Here is a 13212-nt window from a genome sequence, read left to right on the forward strand (position 1 = left end):
AGGAGTGTGTATAGGGTGCTAATGAGGGAGGAGGAGGGAGGAGGATTGGTGGGATACAGCTGGACAGAGTGGGAGACTGTGGTGAATAGGTAACCATGGTAACTCTGTTGGCTAAGATTTGAATGCAGAGAGAGAAAGGGAGCTAGAGGGAGCAAAAAGGGGGAAAAGAAGCTGCAGTGTGTTTGTGTGTTCAGGGCGGAGAGAATGAGGAGGGGTTAAGGGTTAAAACCCGTCATTGAAGCAGGTTAAGCTTTCATCAAATTGTAAGGTCAACGCAGCGTTTAGCCCCGAAACTGGACGCTGCTCAGGAGCGAGTGGAAAAACGGGGGTGAAGGAGGTGTAAGGCAGCTGGAGGGGCGAAGAGTATGCAGAGGAAAGGAGTGTTCCTACTTTTACAAGCAGAGATGGGTGGAGGAAGATATCAGGGGAGACAGAGGAGGAGGAGGGGGGAGAGCTGCAGGTAGAGACGGTTGTAACATGTGAAGAGTGACAGCGGTGAGGCCGAATACAATCAACCAGCCTCTAACCAACTGTCAGCTCCGACTAGTCTCAGCTTCCTCTATGGACTCTCCTCCTCCTCCTCCTCCTCCCTGAAAAACATCTAAGCCAGCATCCTAACCCCGGCATCCACCTGCTCTCTCCCTGCACCTCTCTCCATCACTTGTTTTTTTTTCTTTGCACCTTTTTTCGACTCTTACCTGAAATAGCTCTGGCACTTCGCTCTCATCGCCAGGAAGAAAAAAAAAGGTGGCTGGGAATTAGAATAAATAAAAAGGTGAGAGTCGATCCAAAAATAACACCTGAGTGCCTCCATTATCCACATACTGATGAGGAGGAGTTGCATTGCTGCCAGGCGCTGCAGTTGCAGTCATTGCAGATTCAGTTCAAGTTGTTGTCTCAGGGGTTTGGGTTGAATTTTGTTTCAAGTGTTGCAGTTTTAGTTGTACATGTTAGTGTTGCAGTTGGAGTTGCTGCTGTTGAAGCTGATTCTGTTTAAGTTGCCATGCCATCATTTGTTGCAGCTTTGTCAGTTGCTGTTTGAATTGGAGTTGATTCAGTTCCAGTTCCAGTTTTTAAAGTTGCAGGTTTGATTTATACTTTAAGTTGCAATGGTTGCAGGAGAAGTTGTTGTTGACCCAGTTTTTGTGGTTTTTCCCAGTTGTTGCAGCTCTTGTAGTTGCAGGAGTTATGTTTGCAAATTGAGCCTTTGCAGTTGAGGTTGCTCTACTTTCTGTTTTATTCTTTGCAACTGTTGCAGATTTTTCAGTTGCCTTAGTTGCAGGTAGTTATATTTGCAGTAGCCATTGTTGCAGTTGTGTTGCGTTCTCTCAGTGTGATACTTCTTCCACTTGCACTTGTTACACTCATTGTTGCTGTTGTTGCAGACAAAGTTGTGGTGATCTCTGTAGCTGTTGTTGCAAATTATTACACAGATGTTGCAACTGTGGCTTTTTCAGTTGCAGGTTTTACACTTGGTGAAGATGTACAAAGTGGCTGTTGCACTGGAAGTTGTTTGAGTTGCAGTTCTCCAGCTTATTTCAGCAACTTACTTATTTGTTATGAAACAAGTTGTTGCAGTTGCAGCTGTTTTGGTTGCAGTTTCTGCATTTGCAGTTGTTGTAGTTGTTGCTGCCGTTTTGTTTGCAGTTAATGCAGTTAGTGCTGTTTCAGTTGCACTTGCAGCCTTTTTTAGTCGCAGTTGTTGTAGTCACAGTTAATACAGTTGTATTGATTGCAGTTGTTTTGGCTGTTGTTGTGTTAGTTGCTGTTGTTGTAGCTGTATTGGTTGCTGTTGTTGCAACTGTGTTAGTTGCTGTGTTGCTTGCTGCTGTTGCAGTTGCAGCTGTGTTGGTTGCAGTTGTTGCAGTTGTTGCTGCTGTTGCAGTTGCAGCTGTGTTGGTTGCAGTTGTTGCAGTTGTTGCTGCTGTTGCAGTTGCAGCTGTGTTAGTTGCAGTTGTTTTAATTGTAGTTTTTTTCAGCTGTTTTGGTTGCAGTTGTGTTGGTTGCTGTTGTTGCAGGTGTTGGCTGTAGTTGTTGCTGTGTTGTTTGCTGCTGTTGTAGTTGTTGCTGTTGTTGCACTTGTGTTGGTTGCAGTTGCAGCTGTGGTGGTTTCTGTTGCTGTTGTTGCAGTTGTGTTTGTTGCAGCTGCAGCTGTGTTGGTTGCTGTTGCTGCTGGTGTCGCGTCCTGTCTGACCAGAGATTCTGCCGCTGATATGATTTATCACGGTGTCCTTGTGTGTGTGTTTTAATGTCATTGAACCTCTGCGTAGGCATTATTGATCAGTCTCCCCCTCCTCCTCCCCCCTCCTCCCCCGTCCTCCCCTCTACATCTCACCTGTTTCATATTCATCCCTCTGTATTGTCTTTTTGCCTCCACCTCCTGCTGCTCTCTGTTTTATATGCATCTGTGTGTTGTCATTCCCCTCCCTCCATCTCTGTCTGTTTTATATTCATCTCTCCATCGAGCCCTCCTCCCATCTTTCTCTCTCTCTGAGCGAGAGATTATTAATATTAATGTGTCTGTTCTTCTTCTTCTTCTCTCTCTTTATTTCCCTCTTCACTCTTTCTCGTCTCTCCTTTACTACTGATCTCTTCTCCCCACTATTTTTACCTCTCTCTGGGTCTTTACCCCTCATCGTCCCTTTCACTCAGCCTTCCTCCATCTGTCTCCATCTCTATCTTTCTCTTTCTGCGCCGGCTCTCTGCAGCTGCTCAGTATTCATCTATTACTGTAGTGTTGATAATTCCCTTCTCTGCCTGCAGCCATACAGTCATCTATCGGATAATAATCCTCCTCTCTTTCTATTCTCTCCCCCTCCTTGTCTCCTTTCTTACTGTGCCAAGTGAGGATGCTCAGCGTGTCAAATGAGTGTGCGTGTCAGAGTCCCATCATTACAACCATCATCATTAATAACCACATCCAGATTGCTGGAAGCCGTTTTGAAGGCTGCTCAGGTCCAAACAACCTGCAGAGGGCTCAGAGGCTGCCGGAGCCCGACTTCAGCCGGTCATCTATTAGTGTTAATGCAGACTGCACCATTCATTGGCTGCTGCTCTGCAGCCCCCAGAGCGTGCAGCGCTGCTCTGTGCAGGAACTGAATTAACAGCTTTAGTCCCACCGCTGTTTGTGCTGCTGCTAAAGTGGAGATGCACCCTGGGTTTAGTTTCTGTTTCTATTCTGGACTTCTGAGGCTGCTTTGATAAACCCTCATCCTGAGGATGGAGGTCCCCGCAGGCCTGAGGAGGTGACTTTTTGTCCTGTTTTACAACCTTTGCTTTTTTCTCATCAGTTCACTTTTTTATGACTTTGTAGATCCATTTTTCTCAGTGACCTGATACTTTTTCTCTTTCTGTTCTGGTGTGGATTTATTGAGTGTGGGTTCTTTACCTTAGTTAGAAAGAACATTACGTACGGTGACTATACTGTCTTCTTTTGCCTGAACATGTCGTCCTTTTTGTCCAGGAGAATTTTATAAAATTCCCTTAAATATCCAGGTTGTTCAGCTTGTTCTACAGACCATTAGTATTTATGATAAAGCGCTGCACTGGGCCATTATCCTGATGTACCTGCTAGGGATGTCCTGACTGGTCAGTATTGGCGCCCATTATGGCTATTTTTGGAAGATCAGATAGCATTGGATTTCGTTACGTGATCGGGACAGATCCAGTTTTCACGTGTTTTCAGCACCGTCACGCTTTACGGCTGCTGTAAATCCCTGTATTCTGCACTTTCTTAGTCAGTATTTTGAGTACAAAGTTGAGCACCAGCACTTTTGAAGGGTTTCATCTGAAACTATTGACTATTTATTATTATTTTTATTTTTTATTTGAGTTGTATTATGGATTTTGATTTTAAACTATTTGGGATTTATGTTATTCATTTATTTATGTATTTATTTATTTATTTAACATTATTATTATTATTATTATTATTATTATTATTATTATTATTATTATTATTATTATTATGACCTGGTTGAGAAAGCAAGTTTGTTGCAATATGGTTCATTTTATAAAAAAGGATATGTATGTGATAATGGTTGCATTATTCTAAGGGTCTGAAATTGTAGGTATTGGTACCGGATCGGTAAAGCATATCATGAAAAAATCAGATAGGATTGGAAGTTAAAAAATCTGAAAAAGTCAAAGATGTTGTGTGTGCACACCCCATGTGTCATGATGTGGAAGGCCCAGGCCTCCCCGTCTCTCAGATTAAATCACAGGGTCTCAGACCCAGCTCTTGTTAAATATTTAGCACTGATCACTGAATGTTGAAACAATACTGTTTACATTGATTTTTAGTTGTGGTTAGTTTGGCTTCAATTGGGGGCGGGCAGCACCTGCAGCCAAATAACCTAAAGTACTTCATCACACCAGCTTAAGTTTTTCCCTCCAGTCTAGATTCTTGGTGTTGGTGTTGTACGTGGCAGTGGACAAAAGCATCTGCTAAATGAAACTGTAGATAGTGAAACAGAAAACTTGGTGTGACTGCCTGTGCCGTGCTGGGCTGTCACACAGAAAATGCCGAAGCATAAATGCTCTTTTACAGACAAACTGCAGAAAAATAATCCTCTTTTCATCATGGTTGTGGCCGGTGCGAAGTTCTGTGTTCTGTCTGCAAAACTGGGACTGATGCATCAGCTGCAAATAAAGATCCTGCAGACTTGGAAAACCACATCATCACTGATGAGCATGTTTTAAAATAATGTATGGTTCATAGGGTGACTTTGGTGTTTTTATGTTTCTTTGGGTATATTTGCAGGATCCTCATGAAGCCGGACAGGGGGTCATCTTTTTATGTTTCCATAACATGGTCACGCCTCTTGCCTCTTGCTCCGAAAACTGGAACCTATGCACATGTTTGCTCCCGCTTTAACTTAAGTTCCTGGTTGAATTTTCTTTAAAAACACCAGTTACCCTCATAATAATGTAAAAGTTGGAACATTATTGTAGCTACCTTAGGCAACAAGACCTTACATTTTGGTCACCATGCATTATAAATACCATTCCCACCTAGTTTCACCCACCCCTGAGAGATATTCTTAGTTATTTCTGCTTTTAAAAAGTGAGATAAAAACAGTATAACCACCTGTGTATAAAGCTGTAAACATGTTTGCCTTAAAAGTCTTCATCCTGTGGACCTGGTCTCTGGAGGACACTTGAGAAAGTGCTGTTTTATGCACTTCTTGTCTGGCTTCAGTTAATAGCACTAGAGGTTACCTCTCTGTTACAAAACCCTGAGCCAAAACAAAATATAACAAGATTAGAAATAAAAAATCTGTCTGTTGAGGCAGAAAACAACATTAGGAATAACAACAGAAATACAAATACGACATGAGTTTCATGTCTGCAGCTCTGGTTGTTTGCAGCAGTTCGTCTTGTATGTTTAATATGTTTGCGGTGTGCAGGCAGAGGTGCTAAAGTTAGCGTGTTGAGCATTAATACATCAGTGTCTAATTAATGGATCTAACTTGGTGTAATTAGTGATAACAAATGGGAAGTGTGCAGCGATGGCTGGAAGCCTCCCTCTCACACCAGTGCTGTTATTAATGGTTCTCAGACTGGAGACCACCTGTCCCACATACATGATGCTTCAACACTCAGAGCAGGTTTCAGAAAGGAGAGGGGGGGTTGTCCTTTTAATCCTTGAATGCTTAATTAGCATTCATAAAGACTTCACGTGCAGATTATGAGTTAAACAGTGTCATTATTTATGACTGAACATGCATGTCGCCTCTTAGTTTAAATAAGTTTTGCCCTTCAAAATAAAATCATATCAGTTCACACTCAAATGTTGAAGCTACACTCGGTTTGGTTTTGTGCGTCTCTTCCTCCTCTATTCTGATCACATTTGCTTTGTTTGACAGTGATGGTGCATGATTTCTCTCAGAGCGACAAAAATACATTTTTTCACGTCCCTTTTTTCTCGACTAGTGGAATCTTAGAAAGTGGAGCTAAATCTTTTAAAAAAAGGAGTTTGAAGACAAAAAAAGTCTGTGTCCAAACTGCTTTGGATTTTGAACACAACCAAATTTGAAAATAGTATGCGGTAATAAATTCATATAACTTAGAAAAAAAGGAAAATAAGATCAACTGGTACTTGTCATCTTTGAGTTTAAGCTGTCTTGTGTTTATTATTTCGTTTACTGTCAACTCTGTATTTCTTTATTGAGGACTTTGTAACTCATTTAGATTTGTATGCTTTAAATTTCATGTGTGAGAATTTCATCTGAGTTTGAAGCTGTGAATGGGACTGAGTCGTTGTCATGTATTTTAGGTTACATATCGTCACCCTATTAAAACAATGGCCTAAGTCATTTTTCCAAGTTTTTAGGAAAACATAAAAAACTTTACCAGATACAGAGAATATGATATTTATTCATCTTTTCAACCTTTTCTAACAGTCTAGTCTGACTTTAACTGCCCTTTCCTTCCATAGTGCAAACTCCAAACTGAAATTACCCTGATTTAAATTAAACAAACGTCAGGTAAATCATATTGTTCAGGGGGCGGTCCCTTTCCTCACTTCTCCAGGTCTACTTTGCTGTTTTTTTCAATTAATCTTAACACATTTCCAACATCCAGTTTTGACAACTTTTTGAATCCTGACCATTAACTGTCCTTTCACTCTATAAAGCGAACGAGTTTTGTTCCTACAGCGCGTCATGACCCGAAATTCCACGTAGTCAGATTTTTACCCTAAAAACCCCGTAAATCTCTAGATAACTATCCAAATACACGTTATACTTCACATGTATGGGAAAACAGTACAGACAATTAAAAAAAAAAAAAATTCAATTCAAATCAAATAAATATGTAGTGTCATAGACAATCTACACCAGGGGTGACCAACTTGAGGTGCCTGCGAGGCATGTTCCAAAAAACAGCATTGGTCACAATGAAGCCACACACTACCATCAGTGTTCTGTAAATCATTTATAATAATTGTGAAATAATTAACATTGACCTGATTAATGTTAAGAGTGATCGGTGCAATTTTGTTCAGAAAGTTTTTATCAGACAAGTAGCCTTTCATGCCACTCATGAGGTGAGTAGCCCTCAGCCTCAAAAAAGCTGGTGACCCCCTGATCTACACAATGACCTGACTTCAGACAAAGTGGACGATGCTGATGACCGTGTAGCTGTGTATTCATACACACTCCATGTCAAAACTAGTACGTGTCATAGGAGCTTATGAACAGAGCAGCGCAACTTTTCTTGCGTCATATATTTTTTGGCATCGTAAAGTCGAAACCACGTAAGTCGGGAACTCCTGTAACTCCAACCTAACCTGAACAAATGCCAGGTCAACCATACGCTGAGTAGACATACTCATCCATCCCCTACCGAAAAGCAAAAACACTTCTTTAATTTTAAAACTTTTAGGAGTATAACTGCCTTGTGCTCATTTATTTGGTTACAGAAATAAGTGTGCTAGCCAGGAATAGGTAGCTTGCTAGAAGTAGCTAAATTTGTAGTTAAACTATGACTTATGAAATTTAGGCTAAATTACTAAACAGCATTTTACCCTAGCCTTCATGATAATGAGGCGCCATCATGAAAGCTCGTTAAATGTTATTCTAAATATTCCAAAATATTAACTTAGGCTGGAAATAAAATGGCCTCAGTCACCCTCTTGACTTAAGCCATTGTTCTATAGGGCGTAGAGAGCGTGATCCTATTAGCTTAACTAGCATTAAGAGATGATTTAAACCAAAAACTCATTTTCATCAAAACATGACTTAGGCCGTCTTAATAAGGGTGATGATATCTATCACCGTGCTGTAAACGCAGACATGTTGTCCCACTTTTTACTTCCAGTTTCTGTGTTTATGAAGCACCTTGACACACGGTTAAAGTCTCTCACCTGCCCTGGATGACAGGATTTGATTTGTGACAAAATGTCTGCTCAGGGATTACGTGAGGTTTGGATTTTTCCCTCAGCCCCCTCCAGTGATAAGCTCCACCGTGGATGTCTGCCTCTTATTTGTTCAGCTCATTCTCTGTAGCTGAAAACACTGATGGCAGTCTGTGTTCTGTCTCTAATATCTCCCCCTCTCTTTTGTTCTCCTACAGTCACTCCTGGGTTCTTCTCACTTCAGAAAAAGCATCGCTCAAATCCCCAGACAGCTCCAGAAAAAGAGGGAATAACATCTGTTTATCTGCATATTTCTATGTTTAAAACTCAAGAGGAGGAAACTCAGAGATCGACGGAGGACACGCAACGTTTGAGGATGCAGAAATAGACGGAACAAATTGTCGCTGGAGGAACAAAAGGAGGATAAACCTTTTCTCGCTAGTCCACCAGTGTGGAGTCCGCTCACCTGAACCTCCGGATTAACGAGCAGGGTCATGTCCCAGTTGCCATGCGCATCCCCACGCTGACCTGCCTCCCCGGCCCCTCCCCCTTCCTCTTTCTATTGGCCCAGCTGCTACTGCGGCTCCTCCTCCCTGGGCCGGAGTTGGTGGGAGCCGCCTCCTCCTGCCCCTCCCACTGTACCTGCTCCAACCAGGCCAGCCGGGTCATCTGCACCCGGCAGAACCTGGAGGAGGTGCCCGAGAGCATCTCAGTGAACACGCGATACCTCAACCTGCAGGAGAACTCCATACAGGTGAGTCCTGATCCCTGTTTTCCAAAAATTCCCCCACAGGCTTTGTTTCATGTTTCTAGCGTGTGTGTCAAAGTAACTAAATTCTGGCTGATTTATGCTTGATGCATCTGTGGGGTCCACACATCTTCATGCGGCTGTCCTTTTGGCACCTACATTATGGAATTAATTTCCATAATGAGGACACAATGAGCATGTTCAGAGCAAATTTGAGCGCAAGAGCAGAGTTCTGAGAGACAATATCATCAAATCTGAGCATCCCTCCAAACATCGGACGTCGGAGAGACATCAAATCATGTCAATATTGGGTCAGTCCGTCAAAGACCATATCAAGACGTCAGAGCAACATGCAAAATTTTGACATCTAATTCTGACCACTTTTGGATGGTCAGCATTTGCACGTCACTTGCAGACCAATCTAGACGTCAATGAGACGTTCAAAATGGATCTAAACATTTAGACGTCATTAGTAGACCTTTTTTAGAAGTTAACCTAACCTCCATACAACATCTGAACAAGACGTATTAAAAACTTTCATTCTGCACCTTAAAGGCAGGGTTAGCAGTCCTGAAACTAGCATGAATTTGAATGTAGCATCTCGTCAGGACTCTTCCTAGCCCCCCAGGAGTAAAGCTATAATTCAAATAGTACATGTACATTTTCTCTTGGACTCACAAATATTTTTTGCTTGTCAGAGCCCCTGTGGTGAGAGTTTATTAGACTCTGATCCAGACTACAGCCCAGAGCCAAGTACCTCATCGGGTCCATCTTTCTTTTCTTGCTCTGCTTAGCCAGAGGAGTGGTTACCAGTAGTTTCTCTGCCATTCTTCTGCTGAGTGCGAACCTGTACACCACTAAACTCTGGAACATGCGTTGAGTCAGGGGCAGTGCGCACCGGTGAAATGTATGCGCAGGAGGAGGGCAAAACGGCAGGACAGGATTTGATTGGTTTAACAGATTGGATCCTAAACGATGTGATTGGCTGATGTTTCCATGGGTTTTCTCCTGCTGTAGATAGCGGATATTATTCGCTCTCATTTAAGAACACATCATGCATTGCTGCCATCGGGACATGTAGATCATTTTAACCAGTATAACAAAAAGTGTATCCAAATCAAACTACCAATTATACCTTCAAGGGGACCTGATTTGAACGTCAAAAGTTACATTCAATATACTTCCTTTCATGAAATTGATTTCTCCAGCCTTACCACCTTTAATTGTCAGGAATACCTGGGAAGAAGAGCTTGGTATTACCTTTCCCAGCGAGTGGTGGCTGAAAGCAACACTGGAACCCCTTGTGCTAGTCTGACACTAATACAGTTTAAGGTTTTACACAGGATGCATCTTTCCAAAGTCAAATTAAGCAAATTATTCAACACCAGTGTTACATGTGATAGATGCTCTATTTCTCCCGCCAATCACTCACACATGTTTTTCTTCTGTCCTTAGCTAAATTTATTCTGGTCCACCTTCTGTGAAGTCTTATCAAAGGTCCTTAATCGTCATCAACGTCACATTGCGCAGCTCTCAAATCAATTAAAAATGCTCTTCAATCAAGACAGGAAACTAATTCCATACTACAATCCCTCACGCGGGCCCTTTCACAAAGAAAATTTCCGTGCCCCACACACTAGAAAATTTCTAACCTGCTGGACAAGATGGCGGAAGAACAGGATCTCCGAGTGGTCGAAGTGCGGAAATTCAGGCGTCTGTATGACTCTTATGCAGAGATCGCTGTGATAACCAAGTAGTAAATAAATCATGCCATGAAATTGCGGCCATTCTCTGCAGAGAAGAGAAACCAGTTAAAGGTACCTGGAAAAATCTCTGGGACAGATATGTCATTTTGACGTTTAGTACTCTGGTAGATGTACATTTGTGATACACCGCCCCCTGCAGATTGTCTTATTTCCACGTATCATGTTTGTGTGGAAAGCACAACACAGCCTTTAACCTCCCTGGAATAATTATAAATGAGTGTACGATGAACCCACTCAACTATTTCTGACGCATATTCTCATACACCATAAAAACAAGGAACTCACTCCCTTATAAATGTAGTTTCTGGCTCTTTTTGTCATGAAGCTTTTTAACATTGCTATTTATAGTGTTATTGGTAGTGGGGGAGGGCCATTTTAAAGAGTAAGTGCACATTTAAACACAAATACAGAGACATTAAGATGTGTATCTTTAACATTAGGTCTTTACATAATGAGGAAAGGGCCGACATGTTGATTCAGGATCTCTTTTAGAAACTTTCGCTCTGAGGAGAGACGGGAACGTAAGCAGCAATAAGGGCAGAAAGAGACACTTAAGCCTCTCCTGCACTGAGGGAATATTTTATGAATTGAAAGCCAGGCATATTTCCATGACACCGTGCTGCCTTTTGTATGCATTACCAATTTATCTGGAGTCCCCAGACGGCGTTTTGTGGCTTTACTGCTGCGAGGGAAGATCATTTAACCACAGACCATCGATACAAAGCGCATGAATCTCCACATTTATAAACAGAGTGGGCTGATTTTACTCTTTGCAGCTGCATTTGAGGTAATTGGATCCTTCCTCTTGCTGCTGACAGTGTTTTGATCTTTTTGTGATTTTAAATTCATTTCTACCTCAGCTTTAATAAGAAGCAACAAATATACCCCACACACCGCTCAAACTGTCCGGTGCGTCCGTCAAACTCCTCTGAATGTCCTCGATTCCTGGGAGGAAACATCTTATTATGTGAGCAGAAATGGGACATCGTGCCACATAATGGGTTTGGGAGGTTTAGAAAGATGCAGTTCATAAATAAAATTTAAAGAAATTATGAAAAAATATTAATATTTGTCCCATTTCGTTTTTAGTCCACAGATTTCGATTCGGTTTGTTGTATCCTGCAGCTCCACTTGAAATGATTAAAAATCTAAAAATGTTTTAACACCTGAAGGCATCCTAGATTCTGTGGCTTATTTTTTCCTTCACTGAGTACCCTGAGAGTAAAGCCTTGACAGCTCCCACCCCCTCTTAACATGCCCCCCCTCCTCCTGCTCCTGCTCTACATACAGAGGAGGCGATGACCTGACTCCAGGAGTCTCTCTGCCTCTCACAGGGGCTCTGGCCACACATTTCTCAAACAATCAGAGATTTGACGGGCTTTTAGTCGCACTCACTAGCTGAGTGGGTTTGACTTCTTGCCAAATGATTCAGTCGGACACTAGTGGGTGCTGTCCAAGGCCTCTGCACCACGTTTGTCAGAACTGAGTCTCACCCCAGAGAAAAAACACACAGATCCACCTCCGAACTATCTCTGAATCAGTGTTAAAAAACTGTCTTGAATTATTGAGACATTTTGGATTAATTAACGAAGAGTCATAGATCAATCCTCTGTGGTGTAAACAGACCAACACCGTTTATCAGCTTATTATCAGGGGATTACATCGTGTGAGCAGAGAGTCCCCTGAGTCTCTCGGAAACAACAGAGTCAACAGCTCAGAGTGTCTGGAGCAGGCTCTGAAATGAGATCAGTGGGATGAACAGCAGTGGGTTTGTGGTTTTTAAAGCTTCTGCAGGTGACTTTCTGTTGGTGTTGAATCTGGCGCCTCCAATGGACAAAATGACACCTTCACATTTCAGAGAATCTGCCCCAAAGTGTTCAGAACACACAAGTGTATGCACACACACAGACAGATAAGCACACTCACACACTGTGTAGAGGACAGTCAGGAAAAATAATGTCACAAACACAGATAAAAAACACACTCTGCCTATTCTTAAGTGACTGCCTATAAAGCAACGTACTGACAATTTACAGTGATGTGGCTCCAACTTGGCAACTCGGCAACCTCCGGTCTAAGAATATGAGACAATGTGGAAGTGCTAAAATCTGCTGTTTCTCAAGTGTCCGCTTGAGGCTGGCTCCAAACGTATCAAAGTCACAAACACACCAAGCCAAAAAAATTCAGTTATCAAAGCAGAAATTAACTTATTTACAGCCTGGTTAAACAAACGTCTTCTGTCTGAGTCGCTAGTTTCACAATAGGCGCACAGTCTAGGGAGGTGATTTTTTTTCCAATTCAGCCGTTGAGAGGATTTTAAGATCAGGAGCTCGCCCAATCAGGGGCACAGCTCAGGGTCACGTGACCAACTGGCGCCCTATAGCTGTACACGAAGCCCTTGCCACTACCAATATGGCCGTGATAGACGATCTGCTTCATTTTCTGTTTCAGAAACAGACAGGGTGACTTTGGGGAGATGACATCCAAGTTTTATACAGTTTATGGATTAGAGCCAACTGAGGCTCCCGTTGGTGCTTTAACTGTTTTGTCCAGAACATAGACTGTATTGTAGTTAGGAAAAAATTCACCCCCCGTACAGTGGGTGCCGGTAGTGAAATTAGCGACTCAGACAAGCGACATTTTTTTGAACCAGGCTGTAAATAGATTAATTTCTGCTTTGAAAATGGCTTTTTTTGGCTTGGTGTGTATGTGACTTCAGGTACTTCCTGAGCCGGCCTCAAGTGGACACTCGATAAACAGCAGATTTTAGCACTTCCCCATTGTCTCATATTCTTAGACCAGAGGTTGCCGCTTGGTCCAGAAGTGGATTTTGGTAGACC

General features: G+C 42.2%; 1 protein-coding gene across 3 annotated transcripts in view; it reads left to right on the plus strand.

Annotated features, from left to right (window-relative positions):
* lrrc4ba (leucine rich repeat containing 4Ba) overlaps nucleotides 1–13212 on the plus strand; it is a 54008-nt gene that overhangs the window by 33167 nt on the left and 7629 nt on the right. For 2 of the 3 annotated variants that reach the window (XM_074695877.1, XM_074695878.1), the window contains one exon: nucleotides 8077–8612. In XM_074695877.1, coding sequence (XP_074551978.1) covers nucleotides 8367–8612 — 246 coding nt within the window. In that variant the 5' untranslated portion in view covers nucleotides 8077–8366. Of the gene's footprint in view, nucleotides 1–591; nucleotides 776–8076; nucleotides 8613–13212 lie in introns of those variants that run through there. The other variant, XM_074695879.1, reaches the window with a different exon arrangement.

This window comes from Halichoeres trimaculatus, unplaced genomic scaffold, assembly GCF_033239565.1.
Source record: "Halichoeres trimaculatus isolate MK-OKI-2021-1 unplaced genomic scaffold, fHalTri1.1 fHalTri1_scaffold_20, whole genome shotgun sequence".
In the NCBI taxonomy this organism is placed as follows: Eukaryota; Metazoa; Chordata; class Actinopteri; order Labriformes; family Labridae; genus Halichoeres; species Halichoeres trimaculatus.